This window comes from Vipera ursinii (genome assembly GCF_947247035.1).
Source record: "Vipera ursinii genome assembly, chromosome: 2".
Classification (NCBI taxonomy): Eukaryota; Metazoa; Chordata; class Lepidosauria; order Squamata; family Viperidae; genus Vipera; species Vipera ursinii.
In genome coordinates this window covers 28,772,794-28,793,429 of record NC_139513.1, presented here as the reverse complement: position 1 = coordinate 28,793,429, position 20,636 = coordinate 28,772,794, and the positions used below count along the sequence as shown (strand labels likewise).

The 20,636-nt window shown below is 41.0% G+C and overlaps 1 protein-coding gene across 4 annotated transcripts; it reads right to left on the bottom strand.

Moving 5' to 3' along the window:
- Positions 1 to 1,483: 1,483 nt before the first annotated feature.
- On the bottom strand, positions 1,484 to 10,612 carry HTD2 (hydroxyacyl-thioester dehydratase type 2). 4 transcript variants are annotated; one of them, XM_083350880.1, is made up of 5 exons: positions 10,486 to 10,583; positions 9,184 to 9,300; positions 6,329 to 6,405; positions 5,222 to 5,300; positions 1,484 to 2,726 (listed from the first exon to the last, which is right to left on the bottom strand). In XM_083350880.1, exon 5 carries the CDS (start codon positions 2,633 to 2,635, stop codon positions 2,111 to 2,113), a length of 525 nt encoding a protein of 174 aa, XP_083207006.1. In that variant the 5' UTR covers positions 2,636 to 2,726; positions 5,222 to 5,300; positions 6,329 to 6,405; positions 9,184 to 9,300; positions 10,486 to 10,583; the 3' UTR covers positions 1,484 to 2,110. The 4 variants fall into 4 exon arrangements, 3 of the variants coding, with proteins under 3 accessions (XP_083207006.1, XP_083207007.1, XP_083207008.1); XM_083350881.1 differs by lacking the exon at positions 5,222 to 5,300; XM_083350882.1 differs by lacking the exons at positions 5,222 to 5,300; positions 9,184 to 9,300; positions 10,486 to 10,583 and adding an exon at positions 8,977 to 9,061.
- Positions 10,613 to 20,636: the final 10,024 nt, after the last annotated feature.

Below are 20,636 nucleotides of genomic sequence, written 5' to 3'. Positions count from 1 at the left end.
ACCTTTCCCAGCATTAGGCTCTTCTCCAGTGAATCCTTCCTTCTCATTAGGTGTTATTATTGTTCATATTATTTCATATTCATTTCAAGGCAGGTATAGGTGCGTGTGTTCACACTCTTAATTCAATGTTAACTCACAAAGTTTTCTTGACAAGATTTTCATAAGCTGCTTGCCTTTGCCCCCTCCTCCCTAGGGCCCAAACAGACTGACCCAAAGTGACCCACCTGGCTTTGTGACCAAGGCAGAATTAGGACTCAAAGCCTCCTGGTTTCTTACCTGGAGTTTTAACCACTGCACCAAACTGGCCCTCATGTATTGATTATGAGCATCAAGCTGTTTACTCTTAGCAACCACTGATAGATTTTCTCCATAATGATCTGGTCCTTCGGATTTTCCAATAGTGCACTCATTGCCACTGTAACTGAGTCCTGGTCATGCTCTTCTATCCTTCCACATTTCCCAGCAGGAGAGCTTTCCACTGAGACCTGGCTCTGGCGTGTGTCTGAAGTAATCTGCAGCTAAAGTGAAAACTCTGGATTGATTTGTTTGATGACTCATTGATTTGTTTTCTTAGCTATCCACTATATTCTCTATGTCAAGAGTCCCCAACCCCCCCCCCCCCGGCTGAGTCCTATTGGAAACTGGGCTGCCAAAGCAGCAGGCAAGCATGTGAAGCTACATTTGCGCATACTTGGGATTTAGGTTACAAGCATGAGACCGTTCCGCTCCCCCACCCATAGCTGCCACCAATCCGTAGAACCAAAAAGGTTGGAGACCCCTGCTGTATATGATCTGCACTTTTAGACCTTGCTGGCTGGCAGCCCAGTGACCACTATAATTTTATAGTTTAATAAAGAAAACTGGTTTGGGCTTCTCTATTTGCTTTGGCTTATTCTTAAGGTTGTTCCCACAAAGATGTATTCTGGAAGTGGTTGCAAACAGTAGTATAATTACATAATAGAATTACCCAGATCATTAAGAGCAACAATACAAATTTCTTTTATCATCACTTAGGAAAGTTAATACAGAACAGAGATAAAACTGCTATAGTTGAGAATACCGTATTTTCCGGCGTATAAGACGACCCCCCCAACTTTTGAGATGATTTTCAAGATTTTTTGTCTTATACGCCGGAAAATCAGCGAGCCCGGGAAGGCACGCCCTCCCCTCTCACTGTGGAGGAAGCAGGGTAGGCTGGCGTCTGGCGGGAGCCGGCAGGGCAGTCCTGCGCACGCGCGCGCTCCCCAGTTGTTAAGGAGCACTCCTTAGCAGCCGGGGAGTGCGCGCGGACTGCCCTGCACTCCCCGGCTGCTAAGGAGTGCTCCTTAACAGCCGGGGAGCGCGCACGTGCGCAGGACTGCCCTGCCGGCTCCCGCCAGACGCCAGCCTGCCCTGCTTCCTCCACAGTGAGGGGAGGGCGTGCCTTCCCGGGCTCGCTGATTTTCCGGCGTATAAGACGACTGGGCGTATAAGACGACCCAACTTTTGAGATGATTTTCATGGGTTAAAAAGTTGTCTTATACGCCGGAAAATACGGTAAGAACATTTCAGAGAAGTGTTTCTTTGTATAAGGAGAATACCAGGCTTGTACTGATTTTTTTTCAGGAAGAGAATTTGAGGAAATAACATTAAGTTCTTAATCTTATTTATCAGTTTATATCAAACATATTATATAAATGACCCATGTGGGAGGAAGCAGAGGACAGATCTACAATGTACTTCTAGTTAATAAGAGGATAGACTGCACCAACTGCCCTAAGCTATAAAACTGTCACCTGGGTGACAGTTATTATTATTTATTGGTAAAATGTAGAGCTAATATAGACATTGGTCAATTCAACATGAGACCCTAAATCCGTTCAATATATAAAACCAAATTAAGCAACTCAAGACATTTTAGATGCTGATTTTTTTCTCAGCATTCTTCTGAAACTCTCATTCTATCACACTATCATTGAGAAAAGGCAAAGCAATCTGTTAAGTCAGAGACCAACATCAAAATGTTGGAATTAAACTGTTTCAGATTCTTCACAGAGTTAGGTAACTAGTTGATTATAGCTAAAAGTACAGCTTATTATAACCTCAGCTACCAATAGGATACACCATTCAATCAGGTCACAGGTTTGGAATCTTCAGGCACTACAACTTTAACAATACCTTCCATGACAATTTTGCCACTTTGGACAACTGTACATGACACTGTAATATAAGCAAGACATCTCTTCAGTTTCTTCACTTCTGCTGAAGCCAAGACCTCTTCTCCAACATATAAAGGAGATGGAAAATTAATTTCCTGAGAAAGGAAGATACACCCAGGCCCAGGCATTTTTGTACCTAGGACAGCTGAAATAAGTCCATTGATCAAGACACCATGTACAACTGTTCTCCCAAACCTTGATTTCTTTGCATATTCTTCATCCAAGTGTAATGGGTTTGTATCCCCTGTTAATTCAGAAAAGATAACGATATCCTTTGATGTGAACTTCTTAATTATTTCAGCTTTGTCTCCAACATTTATGTGTAAAAGCTGAACATAGTGTTGAGTGAAGAATGGCATGGATACGCTTGGTTTTGTAGAAAATATTCTCCCGAGTCTCACACCAAAAAATCTGTACTTGGGCAATGTCATCAGCATTTTGGTGTTATACAAACCAAAATCAACCAAATAATTAATCTAGCACCATTTCTCTGCTATTCCCAGCTAACGCAAGAAGAAATGGAGAAGTCTAGAGAGAAAGGGAAAAAAAATTCAAATAGAAGCACAAAACCAATTCCTTTTGCATAAAAGAACATCCAGGCAAGTTTAAGCAAATAAATGGCAGCTGATTAATTTCCTTGGAGACCAAATTTAATAATTGCAAGCCTAGGACAGGATGGTTAAGTGGCTGAACTCAAACATTTCAAGTAGAATGAGATGAAAGGAAATGATGTCATAAGTAATGGTGGATTTCAAGAAGTATACCGTATATACTTGAGTATAAGTCGAATTTTTCAGCCCACTTTTTGGGCTGAAAAATTCCACTTCGGCTTATACTCCAGTCAACAAAAAAAACTTACCGAGGACTTGTGCGCGGCCGAGGCTTTGGTGCTTCCGGGATTGCGCGCACCTCTCCCAAGCAGCCGCCGTCCGGAGACCTGCCGAAGTTTGGGGAGGTTTGGGGAGGTGCGCGCGCACCTCCCCAAACCTCCCCAAACGTCGGCAGGTCTCCGGATCTCCGTGCCTTGCCTGCCTGCTTCTTTCCGCTGCGGAAAGAAGCAGGCAGGCAGGTCACGGAGATCCGGAGACCTGCTGACGTTTGGGGAGGTTTGGGCACCTCCCCAAACCTCCCCAAACGTCGGCAGGTCTCCGGATCTCCGTGCCTTGCCTGCCTGCTTCTTTCCGCAGCGGAAAGAAGCAGGCAGGCAAGGCACGGAGATCCCGAGACCTGCCGACGTTTGGGGAGGTTTGGGGAGGAGATCCGGAGACCTGCTGACGTTTGGGGAGGTTTGGGCACCTCCCCAAACCTCCCCAAACGTCAGCAGGTCTCCGGATCTCCGTGACCTGCCTGCCTGCTTCTTTCCGCAGCGGAAAGAAGCAGGCAGGCAAGGCACGGAGATCCCGAGACCTGCCGACGTTTGGGGAGGTTTGGGGAGGATATCCGGAGACCTGCTGACGTTTGGGGAGGTTTGGGCACCTCCCCAAACCTCCCCAAACGTCGGCAGGTCTCCGGATCTCCGTGCCTTGCCTGCCTGCTTCTTTCCACTGCGGAAAGAAGCAGCCTTCTTTCCGCAGCGGAAAGAAGCAGCCTGCCTGCTTCTTTCCGCTGCGGAACGAAGCAGCCTGAACGAAGCAGGCTGCTTCTTTCCGCTGCGGAACGAAGCAGCCTGAACGAAGCAGGCTGCTTCTTTCCGCTGCGGAACGAAGCAGCCTGAACGAAGCAGGCTGCTTCTTTCCGCTGCGGAAAGAAGCAGCCTTCTTTCCGCTGCGGAACGAAGCATCCTGAACGAAGCAGGCTGCTTCTTTCCGCTGCGGAAAGAAGCAGCCTTCTTTCCGCTGCGGAACGAAGCAGCCTGCCTGCTTCTTTCCGCTGCGGAACGAAGCAGCCTGAACGAAGCAGGCTGCTTCTTTCCACTGCGGAAAGAAGCAGCCTTCTTTCCGCTGCGGAACGAAGCAGCCTGAACGAAGCAGGCTGCTTCTTTCCGCTGCGGAAAGAAGCAGCCTGCCTGCTTCTTTCCGCTGCGGAACGAAGCAGCCTGCCTGCTTCTTTCCGCTGCGGAACGAAGCAGCCTGCCTGCTTCTTTCCGCTGCGGAAAGAAGCAGCCTTCTTTCCGCAGCGGAAAGAAGCAGCCTGCCTGCTTCTTTCCGCTGCGGAACGAAGCAGCCTGAACGAAGCAGGCTGCTTCTTTCCGCTGCGGAAAGAAGCAGCCTTCTTTCCGCAGCGGAAAGAAGCAGCCTTCTTTCCGCAGCGGAAAGAAGCAGCCTGCCTGCTTCTTTCCGCTGCGGAACGAAGCAGCCTGAACGAAGCAGCCTGCTTCTTTCCACTGCGTAAAGAAGCAGCCTTCTTTCTGCAGCGGAAAGAAGCAGCCTGCCTGCTTCTTTCCGCTGCGGAACGAAGCAGCCTGAACGAAGCAGGCTGCTTCTTTCCGCTGCGGAACGAAGCAGCCTGCCTGCTTCTTTCCGCTGCGGAACGAAGCAGCCGGCGGCGGAGGCTTGCAGAACGGCGGATCGGCTTATACTCAAGTCACCAACTTTTTCCAGTTTTTGGGGGTGAAATTGGGGGTCTCGGCTTATACTCGAGTCGGCTTATACTCAAGTATATACGGTAAGTTGCTAATAGCAACAGGCTATTTGTACTCAAGAGCAGAAAAAGCTGGAATAAAATTATTCTCCAAAAAAAAAAAGAAAAAAAAATAGTAATAAAATAAAGCAATCAACAGTAAAGCAGCAGACAGTTAACTAAATGCACTCTTAGAAAAATATATTTATGCTGCTTCTATGGACAGGTTAAAGAACTATTGAAAAAATATAAAGCAATAAAACACAGAACACCAAACATACACCCACACACAATGAAAGACAACTATAATACTTTAAGGAAAAAACAGGACAAGTCTGGAAAGAAGTACATGTGAATATAGTCTGTGGGTTGCCCATCTTCAATATAAGATCTAAAAGTGCCAGAGCAATAATCTGTTTTATTGAACAAATAAGGCTTTCAACTGATTATTTCTCAATTCTTACCTGTATCACCCTGAAGGCACACCTTCTGTTCTGGTAAAAACCAAACAGTGATAGAGCACTCCACAGTTTTGCTAGGCCACTGTATAAATAATAGCATTGGATATATTAATGAAATGACTAATCAGTAGGCAAGTAAAGTAAGCCATAAATATTTCATGGTAAATAGAATCAAGGTTCAATGAGATAGGAACAATATCTATCCAGAAATTACATCCAAATAAACTTGAGGCTGAATTTTCCCAACATTTATGCTAAGATAACAACTGATGCTTTCCTGATAAAACAATTTAATGTAATTAATGTAGTGAGTATGGGGTCTGTTCCATTTATATACAGCAGTTTGCTCTGCCAGTATTAGTGAGGGTATGGCTTTCTCCTTGGTCATTTCTTAATTAGGGTATTGTTTTCTGCTTTATTGCTTGACTGGTGTTAATCCATGCTTATCTGGATGTAGGCTGCTGGAGAGGATGAGCAGAGTTCATCCATGAACTCCAACTATCAGTCAGAAGACACATTGAAAGCTCCTTAATCTCATACCTATGGACAGATTCAACCATAGTTTCAACTGGGAAATAGTAAGCAATCTAGATCAAGTCAAATCCAAAAATGCTAGAGAATTTCTGGAAACTAGGCATTCAGACCAATCAGCCATCAATGGACACATAGAGACAAACCACACTTACAAACTGTTCAAGAGACAATAAAAAAAACTAAGAAGGAAATAGATTAGAACACATGTTCCACCAACACTGGCAGGACAAGCTACTGAATATAAACAGGGAGCAAATAGACACACTATCCCTGATGATGTCAGCTAACTGAGTAATAAGCATCTGCAAGCAAACAATCAAGCTCAGAGAACTCCACAAACCAGTGTTCCTCAAACTTAGCAACCTCAAGATATGTGCACTTCAACTCCCAGATTTTCCCAGCGAGCATGGGAGAAGTCTACACATCTTAAAGCTGCCAAGTTTGAAAAACAATGGTACAAGACTTATGACACCTTGCTTGAATTTAAAAAGAATTTTCTTCATTTTTATTATTATGCTAGAGATCATTCCTTTATCTAACCACACTTGCCAAGAAAAAGTATTCAAAATGTCTTACGCATTAGATACTCTAAGTATGGCACTCAATGTTTTTTCCTCATATGTCAAAACATCAACAGGCAATGCAGAACCAACCTAAAAGGAAACATGCCAGTTACTAGGATGCACTTTAAAATCTCAAAGTCATTAAGAAAGTTCTCATAAGAAGTTCAATTCTATTCCACCACTACAATTAGTTTAATTTGATGTAATTACAAACCTAGTATTTAAGGTAAACGTAATGAAGAAGAATCTGCAAGTTTTTTCAATATATTTCATTACAAGTCCAAACTTGTAGGATGTAATGGAGAATAATGCACAAAATGAGATGATCATGAATATTTGTTTTCATCATTTTCATTCTTTTTTAATCTACTTTTCTTGTACACATTTTAATCACCAAGGCCCCTTATATCTGGGAGAAACAGCTGGTATTTGTAATTGGAGGCATCGCCTGATCCTGCCTCATTTAAAACACAGATGATTCTTTTGCTGCCAAAAACCATAAATGAAGTTTGGGGAAGGGTTATTTATCTCTTTAGCTACAAATGACAGCAAGGAACATGGCAATCTTTGGTGACTTGAGTGGTTAAAACAGATACATGGCCAATTAGTGTTTGACATCTCTTATTATTTTTTCCCATATAACAAAACATTGCTGTCATTTAAGTAATGAAGCTTTAGTAATGGAAGTTATTATGAAGCAGGAAATAGTGCCAGAGTATAAAGAAACTAAGTGACCACTCTGTTTTAAAGGATATGAACTAGCACCAGACAAAGGCTGATATGCAAAGAAGCAGCTTATTAACAACCTGAATCCTAGCTCAGTGTTGTATACAACTACAACTGATAAAGGACCAAAATGGCAGGGACCTAACAGAGGCAGAAGAGATTAAGAAGAGGTGGAAAAATTACACAGAAGAACTATACAAGAATGAGCTTAACGTCCCTGATAATCACAATGAGGTGGTCACTGACCTCGAGCCAGACATCCTAGAATGTGAAGTGAAGTGGGCCTTAGAAAAGCTGAGCAACAACAAAGCTAGTGGAGGTGACAGTATTCCAGCTGAGCTATTCAAAATCTTAAAAGACAGTGCAGTAAAAGTGCTACACTCAATTTGCCAGCAAATTTGGAAAACTCAACAGTGGCCACAGGATTGGAAAAGATCAGTTTACATTCCAATTCCAAAGAAAGGCAGTGCCAAAGAATGTTCAAAGTATTGCACCATTGCACTCATTTCTCATGCTAGTAAAGTCATGCTTAAAATCCTACAAGCTAGACTTCAGCAGTATGTGGATCGAGAACTACCAGAAGTGCAGGCAGGATTTCGAAGAGGCAGAGGAACTAGAGATCAAATTGCCAACATACGCTGGATCATGGAGAAAGCTAGGGAGTTCCAGAAAAACATCTACTTCTGCTTCATTGACTATGCTAAAGCCTTTGATTGTGTGGATCATAACAAACTGTGGCAAGTTCTTAAAGAGATGGGAGTACCAGACCATCTTATTTGTCTCTTGAGAAACCTATATGCGGGTCAAGAAGCAACAGTGAGAACTGGACACGGAACCACTGATTGGTTCAAAATTGGGAAAGGAGTCCGGCAAGGCTGTATACTGTCGCCCTGCCTATTTAACTTATATGCAGAGCACATCATGAGAAAGGCAGGGCTAGATGAATCAAAAGTTGGAATTAAGATTGCCGGAAGAAATATCAACAACCTAAGATACGCAGATGATACCACTCTAATGGCAGAAAGTGAAGAAGAACTAAAGAGCCTCTTGTTGCGGGTGAAGAAGGAGAGTGCAAAACTTGGGTTGAAACTTAACATTAAGAAAACCAAGATCATGGCATCTGGCCCTCTCAATTCCTGGCAAATAGATGGGGAAGAAATGGAAGTAGTGACAGATTTTATTTTCCTGGGCTCCAAGATCACTGCAGATGGGGACTGTAGCCAAGAAATTAAAAGACGCTTGCTCCTGGGGAGGAAAGCCATGGCAAATCTAGACAGCACACTAAAAAGCAGAGACATCACCCTGTCAACCAAAGTGCGTATAGTCAAGGCTATGGTCTTCCCAGTTGCAATGTATGGCAGTGAAAGTTGGACCATAAGAAAGGCTGAGCGCCAAAAAATTGAGGCCTTTGAACTATGGTGCTGGAGAAGACTCCTGCGAGTCCCTTGGACTGCAAGGCGATCAAACCGGTCAGTCCTAGAGGAGATCAATCCTGACTGCTCTTTAGAAGGCCAGATCCTGAAGCTAAAACTCAAATACTTTGGCCACCTAATGAGAAGGAAGGACTCACTGGAGAAGAGCCTAATGCTGGGAAAGATTGAGGGCAATAGAAGAAGGGGACGACAGAGAATGAGGTGGCTGGATGGAGTCACTGAAGCAGTAGGCGTGAGCTTAAATGGACTCCAGAAGATGGTAGAGGACAGGAAGGCCTGGAGGAATGTTGTCCATAGGGTCGCAATGGGTCGGACACGTCTTCGCAGCTAACAACAACAACACAACTGCAGTTAGTAAAAGTTTTCCTAATACAGAGATTTCAATCAAACCACTTTTTACAGCCTTCCATTCCAATCCCCCCCTATGTATATACTGTAAATAAATCAGAAGTTGCAAAGTATTCAAAATTATCTCAAAATAATTTGAACAAAACTTACATACCTCACCATGGAGCCGTTTCAAAGCAGAGATGATAAGTTGTTTGAAATCAACAGCATTTAAACTAATGCCAGCTTCTTCAAACTCCCTACAATTCATTTTTTGTAATAAGGTTTATTAGTAAGTATAATAAGCCACAAACATGTTAAAAGTTATACAGTAACTGAGCAAAATGGAATGGGAATATTTAAAAAAGGGATTTGAACTTACAAATGGATCTTCAAATAATGATATTGAGAAACATTCTTCAGTACTAATCTTTCATAGGCAGTAGGCTTGATGCCCTTATTTTCATCATCAAATTCAGTCATCTTATGATGGCCATTTCTAAAAGACAGAACAATCCATTCTGATATATTGCCAAGTTCTAAGCTCAAAATCACAAACTCTAATTATGATCAATTGTCACCTGCACTTTAAAAATATATGCACTGGAAAGGAGGGGAAATGTCTTGTTTTCATTCTTTTGGTTTACTAGGCAATTTTAAACCAGGTTGTATAAGTTTATATATTTATTAGTTGAATTTATATACTGCCCTATTCCCGAAGGACTTTGTTAGTAGTTATTCCCATAGTGGCCATAGGTGAGTCCAAAGAAGCAAGCTTAGAGAATTAAAGGAAGAGGGAGAGTGTCCAGAGCTTAATTGGGTTTCAGATTCAATCACTAGCATCTCTTCAATTAAAGTGATCTGGTGGCACAATCGGTCTGATCCAGAACAAGAAGCATCTTTAAGCTATCAAGATTAACAGAAACTCACTTTTGCTTTACTTTATCCTAAAATAATTTAAATGCCCATGCAAAAAGATCAGATGAAAATGCAAGCTTGTAATTTCTGTGGACCAATCTATAGAACAATAAATTGAAAGCAATTTGATTTCAGCAAAGCCAGGCTGAAGACACTTGGCTCCCCTCAGAATGTTTCCAGCTGGAATCTTGCTCTGCTAAAAACCTTTTTACCCAAACTACTCAGTTTTATCCCATCAGTGAAATGACAAAAACAATACTTTTTCATTGCATCCAGACAATACATACAGTACACAATTTAAGCACACAAATGTTACCTACAACGGTTGGGTACCAATAATGTTTTAAGTGTTACCACTAAAGACAAATATTTGTAGTTCTGGGTTGAAATGTGGGATCCTTGGTGCTTGCTATCTGAGGTTGGTTATTTTTCTTGCTGACGTTCATTATCCAAACTAGGTAACATCATCAGTGCAAAGCAGAATATGCTTCCAGCATCCATCTCTAACGTGATGCCCTTCAGCGCATCATCACAGGCCAGGGGCATTGATGGGAGATGCATTGATAAGACATCGGGAAATGGAACTTAGGGACGTTAATGGAACTTTGTGGAATTTGTCTTGATCAGCATTAAGATTTCTGCATCTTACCCGCTTTAAGCAAAGCTCTGCCTTTCGCAGAGCTGCTGTCTAAATGCGTGTCATTGAACTGGGCCAAAACTGATGTTCAGATCAGGCTAAGTGGGTATGAAAGACGACAGGACGCACCTCTTTCTCCTAGTTGTAAAATGCGCCTGGAGAATACCCAGTCCCTCCCCTTCTGTCAAAGATCACCGCTACTTACACCGAGACCCTGCAACGAGCACGGATCACTCACTCTCACGGGTTCTATCCAACACGTGGCCAAACGGAAGTATCAAGAAGACGGGCTTCCAAACGCATCCGCCAATCGCAAGCGGACATTTCTCTTTCTGTCCAATGGGAGTGCACAGGTGGCTCAGTAAGATCCCGTGCGGCGAGTTGTGCATCTCCATAGGTCAGGCGAAGTAAAGACTGAGTCGAGCCAGCAGTAGGCGGGGTAGTTGGAAACCAATAGGATGAAACTCCGTGGCCGCAAGGCGTGGTCTTCGTTTCCCCGCGCTCAGAGGTTTTTCTCTTCTTATTGCGCGTGGAAGTTTAGTCTTTTCGTAGCTGCGCGGATGGAGGCAGCGACGGACTTCTTTATGGCTGGTTGTTCTGTTTCCGGCCTTTGCTACGAGACTAGTAGCATCTGAATCCTGTGACTTCATACCAGTGTTTTCTTCGGGAATAAATCTCCCCAAATCTCAAAAGGATTTGTGAGTCCCAGTGAAAATGTACACTACATGCTACAACTCTGGGTCTTCGCTGAAATCGTTACTACCGTAATTGGATTCACGCTTTGTACCGAATTATTAACAAGCTCGTCACCTTTTTGTCCTGTGTGGTTGTGTGAAGTAAGCTCCTTTGGTTAGTTTGTGGTTTACTGTGTCATTGGAACCTAATGGATTGCAGTGGGGTGGGGTAGCATAAACTGATTTTGGCAGTGTGTTAATTTAGACACTCAACAGTGCAAAATATAAATTATTTTCCAGATATTTAAAACAATTGCAAAAAATTAGTCATTTTTTATTTAAAAAGGGTCAATTTTCAAGCTTCAAATATAAAACGATTTGTTTTGTATTACAATCTAAGCACATTGATTTGTGCTTAGATTGTAAGCCGCCCTGAGTCTTTGGAGAAGGGCGGGATATAAATGGGATTTTTTAAAAAAATAGTTCAAATGTCCTGAAGGGAGGGCAGGACTCAACTCATATCAATTATATGTGGAGGCCCCTATTCTCCCCCTATCATTCATCTTCCTCCACCATTGATCCTGACCTCCAACCATGTAACTAGGCAAGAGGCAGTCATGGTTAGAGCACGCCATGCCAAAGCTGAGTTAATGGGAGAAGCAACAGGAAAAGGCTGGACATTGGATGGGGCAAAGTGCCTCAATTTGGAGTTAGGGCAATGTTATGCGCTCCTGGCCACTTTCCTTCATGACCAGAGACAAGCTGGCCTGACCAATAACCTCCCAAGACAGAGTGAAGGCCTTTTGTTTCGTTTATTGCAATAAGCAGGGATAGAAGCTATCAAAACTTGGTTCTCTCCAAAGTTTCAACCCAAAATATTCCCATTTTTATAGATCCCTGGCCCCAGACACACATCCCTCCTCTTTCCCCATTGGCTGAGGTACTATGAGGTTACACTCTTTCTGACTGCCTCCTACATATTTCCTGCTACACACTAAATCATACATCCCATGTACATTAAAATTAAGAGATAATTTATGCAAGGTGTGTCAGTTAATATTAATCAACTAATTGCACATGTGCAGTTGCTTGAGTTCTAGCCCCCTTTTTATGATCTTTTAGAAGAAAAATAGGTTCTTTCCTGTTTTGCTAGTTATCTTCTCTTACAGATGTTTTTATAGTTTGTCTTCTTCCTTTCCCACTCTTAAGACCTAGCTAATTTTTGCCTACGTGTTTCACTTACATCCTTTCTTTGTGCTCTCCTTTTCTGGTTCTCATCTTCTCCATTCACCTAGTAAATTTCCACTGCAGCATATTCAGTTTTAAATTTCTCTTTCAGGCAAGAAAACGAGCACAAAGCTAGATGCCATCAACAATTTCCTGAGTGCTGAACAACTTAACAGAGCACAAGACCTCCCACATTTTTTGAGCTTGTAACTAATGCCTTCCTAAACACCACACAAATGTTCTTCATGACATTAGTTTCATCACAGTTGAACCTTTTGAGTTTGCGCCACGATTTCACCAAGTGCTTCTGCCTGTGAAGAGGACAACTCTTGTGAGAGAGATTCATTGATACCAGAGCTGCTGCTTCTTCACTGGCTGTGCACCCTGGAGAAACCAATTTTAATAATAATAATAACTGGGGAGGGGGGAAATGATTGGATTTTAAACCTGTTCATTAACAGGATCGGTCCATTGTCTTTATTTGCCTAATGACATTGTAAACATAAGAATTACCCCTTCCAAGCAAATAAAATAATTCTGACGGGTAGAAGGATGCACAGGAAAGAACAGTTACAAATGTCTAAATCTGTCTTTCTTAAAACTTTTTGCTTTCAGGACCCATTCCCTTTTTTAAAAAGCCCCAAATAATTTTTATTTTGTATATTTATCAAAGTTTACCATTTAAAAATTAAACCTGATGCATTTGTAGATTTACTCGTGTGAAAACAGTACAAGAATCTGCTTCATGTTAAATAATCTCTTCTCCTGCCTAATATTTTATTTCAAGACCTTCATGGTAGAGATCAGGAGGAAGGAAGGAATCCATCACATCTCCCCCAGGAGTTGTTTTTCAGGAGGATCTTTCAGCAAGATCCAAATCAGGACACCTCAGGAGGTAATACAAGGTCTTCCCATTTCCCATAATGTTTCATCTTCCACAGAATGGTTCCTTCTATTTTATTAATTATGCATTTTAAAATTCCGTCTCACAGGGAAGAATAGAAGGAAGGTGATTCCTCCTAATGGTGGAGCTGAAACAGTTCTTGAACCTCGAATTCAAAAATAAGTAAACACAGTGGCACAGTGTCATTTACCAACCATATTACTTGATTACTGACCGGTGATAAGCACATCAAATTAAAAGATAATGCAAAGTCCAATGAAAATAGCCAGGTAGAAAAGTGTCTCAGTTAAAAAAATGTTCTGAAAGAGCATATGATCAAGGCATTTATGTCTTACACAATTATTTCTAATCTGATTGTTCCTGGATTTGAAAACCAAACAATCCAATGTTGCAAAAGCTGAGAAATGTCCTTGCCAGGAAAGCGTCTCCATATTTTATCTCCAGTGAATGGTTTGGACTAAGAGCAGCTTCTTTGAACTTTGAGGAGAAGCAGAAACTGAGTTACATGTCTCTTGAGTATTGATGGCACCTCATACAAATCCCCGGTTGAGCTTTCCCAGCACTTTCATGAAGATGTTGACAACACTGGTCATTCTGGGGACACCACAAACTTATTTCCTGAAATGCTAGAAAGAATTTCCCCCTTCTCCTTCTGCAAAAATAGGATGGATTGGAATCACTGATAGGTGGGGTTTCCAAGGCCCATCTGCCAGTTACTTTTCTCAAGATGCTGAGTCTTTTTATATTGACTGGAATTACCTTCCCTGAATGGCACGGAAAGTCCTGCTGAATCAACCGACTTAGTAAAACCTGCCTGAAATATTTCTGCAGTCAAAACTTTTTGTCTCTTTCCACTTTCTCATCTAAACTTTGAAATCATACTAAGCATAGCCTGTTAAATCAGTCCATAATTTTCCTTTGGGAATTTGTAAATAATATGATAGATCTTACAAATCCTACTAGATTTGTTATGGATAATTTTTTATTATTGTTTTCAGGAGGGTCTTGTGTCGTTTGAAGAAGTGGCTGTATATTTCTCAGAGGAGGAGTGGTTTTAGGCATATGGTGATAGCCTACATAGTTGGGTTGGAAATATATAAACCGTGATGTGACTTTAAGATGTTAATTGGCCAATGGGTGTGTAAGTGTTCTCATGGCCATAAGAGGGAGCTAGGAACGTAGTTTCTCTCTGAATTCTCTGCTCTCTCTACTATTGCTGTTTTGTTAGCAATAAATGGTTTGTTTGTTCTCACTGGTAACTCAGTATGGCTAATGCTAACTCTATATGTGAGAACAAGAAGCCGCATGATGAGTGCATAAATTTACTGCATAGGCGGTTAGGGCATGTGAATTTTAACTCACTATGTAGAACAGTTGAGTTAGTACAAGGCATAAAACTGAAGCCATGTAAGAAATACCTGAATTGCAATGCATGTAATCAGGAAAAGAGTAAGGCAACTCCTGCAAACAGGTTAAACAGTTTCAAGACCACTGTCCCTTTGGAAGTTATATTTGCAGATCTAATTGGACCCATGAAGCCTAGTTTAGGAGGATCATGTTATATTTTAAGTATCCTTGACCATTACTCTTGTTATGGTTTTTGTTATCTGCTTAAGTCAAAGACAGACACTTTCCAACAATTCTCAAACTGGCTTAAGTTTGTTGAAAGGAAAACAAAGCAAAAAATTCAGTGCATAATAACTGATAATGGCACTGAATTCACAAACAAGCGGTTTGTAGATATGCTAGAATCAGCAGGCATTGAGCATAAACGTTCAGCCCCTTATAGGCCTCAACATGGGCAAACGTTACAAGCCATGATGAGAACCATGTTAAAAGATTCTGGTTTAACAGATAGACTGTGGGGGGGGGAGGCAGCAAAATGTGCAAACCATGTTCTAAATGTAGTGGTGAATTCTTCTACTGGTAAAATACCATATACGCTATGGCATGGTAGAAAACCAAACCTTGATTACCTGCACACGTTTGGCACCCTAGCATGGGTCCACATTCCTGCACAACTCAGGAGTAAAGGCCAACATAGGGCAAGGCAATTATACTTTGTGGGTTATGAAGCTAATCATAGATCCTATCGTTTCTGGGAACAAGGCACCACCAATGTACATTGTAGAGCAGGTGCCAAATTCCTTGAGCACGTTGGTTGGGATAGATTAGAACAAGAAACTGTTAATACTGATCCTCTTGTATTTGAGGACTCCTCTGATAACATAACCAGAAGTGATAAGACATCTTCTGTACCTGTAAAAGATGAAGATGCAATAGGGGAGATAAACAGAGGAAATAACAATACAAAGCCCTGTACTACCTAGGTGTTCAATGCGCAAAAGACGGCCACCAGATCGCTATGAAGCCAGTGTAATATGCCAAGTTGGCTTAGAGCCTTCTAACTATGATGAAATCAGGATGTATCCTGAAAAAAAACAGCATGGAAAGCTGCAATGAATAGGGAGTTAAAGTCTTTGCAGGATCTTAAGGTCTACGAAAAAGCAAAACTGCTACCTGGTGAGCAAGCTATAGGTTGCAAGTGGGTATACAAAATAAAGAAGGGTGTAGATGGGACTGTAACCTATAAGGCACGTTTGGTTACACAAGGTTTTGTCCAAACTACCAAGGATTATGATGAGGTGTTTGCACCCAGTCTGAGGGCAACTACTTTTAAGAGCAGCTTTAGTGTGGGCAGCTAAAAACCAATATATAGTAAACCATGTGGATGTGGAAACTGCATAACTACATGCTCCATTGCAACACACTTTATTTAAGAATACCAACAGGAGTGACCATTGATAGAGACCATGATTGTTGGAAATTAAGGAAAAGCCTTTATGGATTAAAACAATCTGGTTATGAGTGAAATAAATGTATAGTCAACGAGTTGAGTGTGATAGGTTTTGTAGCCAGTGATGCTGATCCATGTTTGTTTAGGAGAGAACACAATGGAGTTTTATCTTTACTTCTACTTTTTACAGATGATATTGCAATCATAACAAAAACTGAGCTAGAAGCACAGAACATTATTTCAAGGTTGCAAAACAAATTTACAATTAGGAACCTTGGGGAAATAAGCCACTATCTGGGGTTAGATATTGTAAAAACAAATGGAAGTTTTAAGGTTTCGCAAGCCAGTAAAATATCTCAGTTATTAAAGAGATATAACATGGAGCTTTGTAAACCAGCAAAAACTCCGATGGCTGTGGATTTTAAGGACACTAATGTTGAGAGTCCTGTATTTGATAAGACTACCAATCTTTAATAGGTAGTCTTATGTATCTGAGTAATTAGACTAGACCTGACATTTCTTATAGTGTCAACCAATTAGCCAGATACAATAATGAACCAACTGTTAGACACTGGCAAGTGGCTAAAAGGGTATTGAGATATTTGAAGCAGTCTATTCACTACTCATTATATTTAGAGCCAAATCATGAGTTAATTCTTACAGCATATGCAGATGCAAGTTTTGCCTCTGAGACAAGCACTCGTAAATCAACTTCAGGGTTGGCTATAATGTTGGATGATTCTTTAATTGGATGGAAGTCCATCAGACAAAAGCACATAAGCCTGTCTACAATGGAGGCTGAATTTTCATGTCTATCAGTGTTATGTACAGAACTGCTAGTGTACAAACAGTTATTGTTGGATATGGGTTTAACTGTAAAGGATCCATTTATTGTATATGAGGACAATCAAGCTGCGATAAAGATGGCAAACAATGCTGCAGTCAGAACAAGATCCAAACATACAGATCTTTGTTACTTGAATGTAAGACAATGTGTCAAAGACAAATTAATACAACTGGAATATTGTTCATCTGATGTGAATATCGCAGACCATTTCACTAAAGTCCAAAGTGCTGTGAAACACAAGGCTAGTTGTGAAAAGATTGGACTAAGATTATAAGAGGTTATATATTATCCTACCCAAAGGGGAGAATGTTAGGCATATGGTGATAGCCTACATAGTTGGGTTGGAAATATATAAACCATGATGTTGTGACTTTAAGATGTTAATTGGCCAATGGGTGTGTAAGTGTTCTCATGGCCATAAGAGGGAGCTAGGAACGTAGCTTCTCTCTCTCTGAATTCTCTGCTCTCTCTACTATTGCTGTTTTGCTGTACTGTTGGTTTACTACTGTGATAAACCTGAACAACTGTGTTTTTGACCTCTGGACCAGTAAGAAGACTTTGTATTTGGAATAGTCCTTGGACTGTTACTATAGTGTATGACCTGGACTGTTTATTTTTGACCGTGCATTTTTTTGTTTTTTACACCACCTCAAAAGTAAAATACTTTCTGTTTTCACAACTCAGTGTACTCTTGTGGTTACTGTGTGACTCTTACTGCCCTCAGTACCCTTCCTTGTCTGTGCAACTCCTTGGTAGCACAAGGAGACCTCTGCACAACAATTCCTAACAGTGGTTTCAGCGGGATCCTCCCCGAAAAGCTCTGCATTAGGAAGTCATGGAAGAAAATTATAGGAACGTGGCCTTTCTGGGTAAAGTTTTCCTATTCTCCAATCTGAGAGTTTAGGGTGGTATTTTGTAGTTACATGTGATCAGATAATTTTAATTATAATTTTATTAAATACATTTTATCAGAGTAAAAATAATGCAACTTAAAGAGGGAAATAAAGAAGAGAGTAAAAGAGTAACTGAATAAGGAAAAAAATATAAAGAAAGAAGTAAAGAATGAGGAGAAAATGAGAAAAAGTAATAAAGTAGCTTCCAATTCATAACAGCAGTTATGAATGCAATTTTAGCCATTTTTGTCTAAGGTTAGAGCATAGTTTACTTCTTTTCCTTAATTTATGTAATTATGGAAGATTAATTTTCTAATCTAGACACCCATAGATTGCAAATTATTTTCTTTTTTCAGCAAAAATAAATGATAAAGGATTTCCAGTCGATAATAAATGTAGACCTTTATTGGTTTATTAAACCAATTTGTACAGATGCATATCTCCCAAACAAGCAAATTTGGGCACCTTATAGCAGAGTTAAAACAATCAATAAATACATTTAAAAGTATAAAACCAAACTAAAATAAAGAATACTAGATGTTAAAAATAACAGAGCCACCTCATTCACCCCATCCCCTGTTGTTACAACAGAAATAATCTACCATGGTTTTTTTTTTTTAGCTTTCTATCCATTAGTACAAACGTCTCTAGCCCAAGAAGGATGAAAAGAGCACTGGAAACCTCCTTTGATGATAGAATATCATGTATGTATGTATGTATGTATATGTATGTGTATGTATGTATGTATGTATATGTATGTGTATATGTATATGTGTGTGTATATATATATATATATATATATATATATGTGTGTGTGTGTGTGTGTGTGTGTGTGTGTGTGTGTGTATGTATTCCATTGGAGTTCCTAGGGGAGTGCCAGATGAATACAAAGCAAGAAACCAGATGCTAGCTGGTTTTGAGTCATTTTTGTTTTGGTGGGTAACTATAAATAAGAATGTGGATTGCATTAATTACATTTATTATAACCAACAAAGATTCATAAGCTATACTAGAGAGGCAGTTAAGGGCATAGCTGAACAACTGGATGCCACAAGTTGAATGGCCTGGGAGAACCGATTAGCATTAGACATGCTGTTGGCAGAAAAAGGAAGGGTGTGTGTAATGTTGGCAGAAAAAGGATGCTGTACTTTCATTCCCAATAACACAGCTCCTGATGGAACCATAACTAGGGCTTTACAAGGGTTAACTACTTTATCAGAAGAATTGGCTACCAGTTCTGGAGTGGACACTTCAATAACAGGAATATTGGAATTATGGTTTGGGAAATGGAAGAATATACTGGTGCCACTTATCACTTCTTTTATTGCAGTTTTTGGAGTTTTAGTAGCTTTGGGCTGCTGCATAATCCCTTGTATCAGAGTGGTGCAGAGATTAATAGAAACTGCCATTACTAAAAGAATGCCTTTAAGAGAACCCCCACCATATGAGGAAATGATGTGTTTGAAGGATAACGAGGAGAAAGAACAACATTCCAGAGAAGTAGAACAAGAACTACCAGAATGGATGTGAATTTTTTTAATAACCAGGATCATTATAGCTTAAACTTGCTTGCTAACATATAAGTATATAACGTAGCTCATATATGCAAAGTGTATTTTTGTTTGTTTATAAATTTCTGAAAGGATAAAGGAAAGAAAGGGTGGATTGAAAGGAATAAAAGTATTATTCAGAAATTTCTAATGTCTAAAGGTTGAAGCAGAAGCCAACTGAAGAGCAGAAATAATATTTTATCTAAGTATTGACAAGTACAAATACAAAAAGCAGAAGTTACAAATTGTAAGGGGCAGCCTGTGGTAACAGAAAATCAGATGGTGAAAGATAGGCTATGGACAAAGGGGCTTCCTGGAACATGGGAGGGACAGCGGTTTTAGGCGGTCTTGAAAGTTTATCGGATGATTAGGGAAGGGGTGTTGAGTGCGATAGGGGAGGTGGAATAGGGGATAGGATACAAAAATGTGTTAAACAGCTCTGTAAGGTGTGGCTGAACTCGTGTGTGTGTGTGTTTCAGTCCACCAACCCTTTGCAAACACTTCTTTTGAAATAAAACTTTGTTGCTGGAATTCCAAGTGAGTTTATTTGTTTTGGATCTTGAGCCACGTTCCAAACAACTTAGGGGCTCATCCTGAGATATCCAAACAGTCCTTGGATCACCGGGAGTGGCCACCCCTAAGGGGACAGGCGCCACGTCTATTTTGACAGTTTCCTGAAAGGTGACCACCCCCAGCCCAGTACCCGTGAAGAACCGGACGCTAAATAGTGGATCCCAAGAACAAAGGAAGTTAGGTCAAAAAAATTTTTGGATGTCCTGACGGTCTGAAGGACTGACAAGGCAAGGAGGTGGGTTAAGTACCAACTGCCGGGAAACTCTGTGCGCAGACCCAGGTAAGAAAATCAGGGCATTACCTGGGTGGCTGGGTGGGTAGGATCTTGAGCCACGTTCCAAACAGGTGCACATGAGAGTAATTTTTATTTTATTTATTTTAATTCCATTTATATCCCGCCCTTCTCCAAAGACTCAGGGTGGCTTTACAAACTTAGCAGTAGCCTTCATTCTATGTATATGCCTGCTTATTAGGGCTTTCACACACCCCAAGAGGCATTATTACAAAGTCAGCTTATTGCCCCCAACAATCTGGGTCCTCATTTTACCTACCTCGGAAGGATGGAAGGCTGAGTCAACCTTGAGCCTGGTGGGATGCGAACCTGCACTAATTGCAGGCAGCTGGTGTTACTTAAGGAGGCATTAGCCCACTGCTCCACCAAGGCTCTAAGAAGCGATTGGATAAAGAAGGATTATTGACCAGGGAGGAAACAACAGCCTCCTTCCTCTTGGGCCCTAATGGAAAATGCACCGTTTCACCTTTTACATGAGGACCTTCCTTGCACACCAGAATCCACCACGTGACTCCCTAAAAAA

Coding starts and splice junctions, on each gene's coding strand:
- HTD2 (XM_083350880.1), bottom strand. CDS start 2,635: ATGCTGATGACATTGCCCAAGTACAGATTTTTTGGTGTGAGACTCGGG.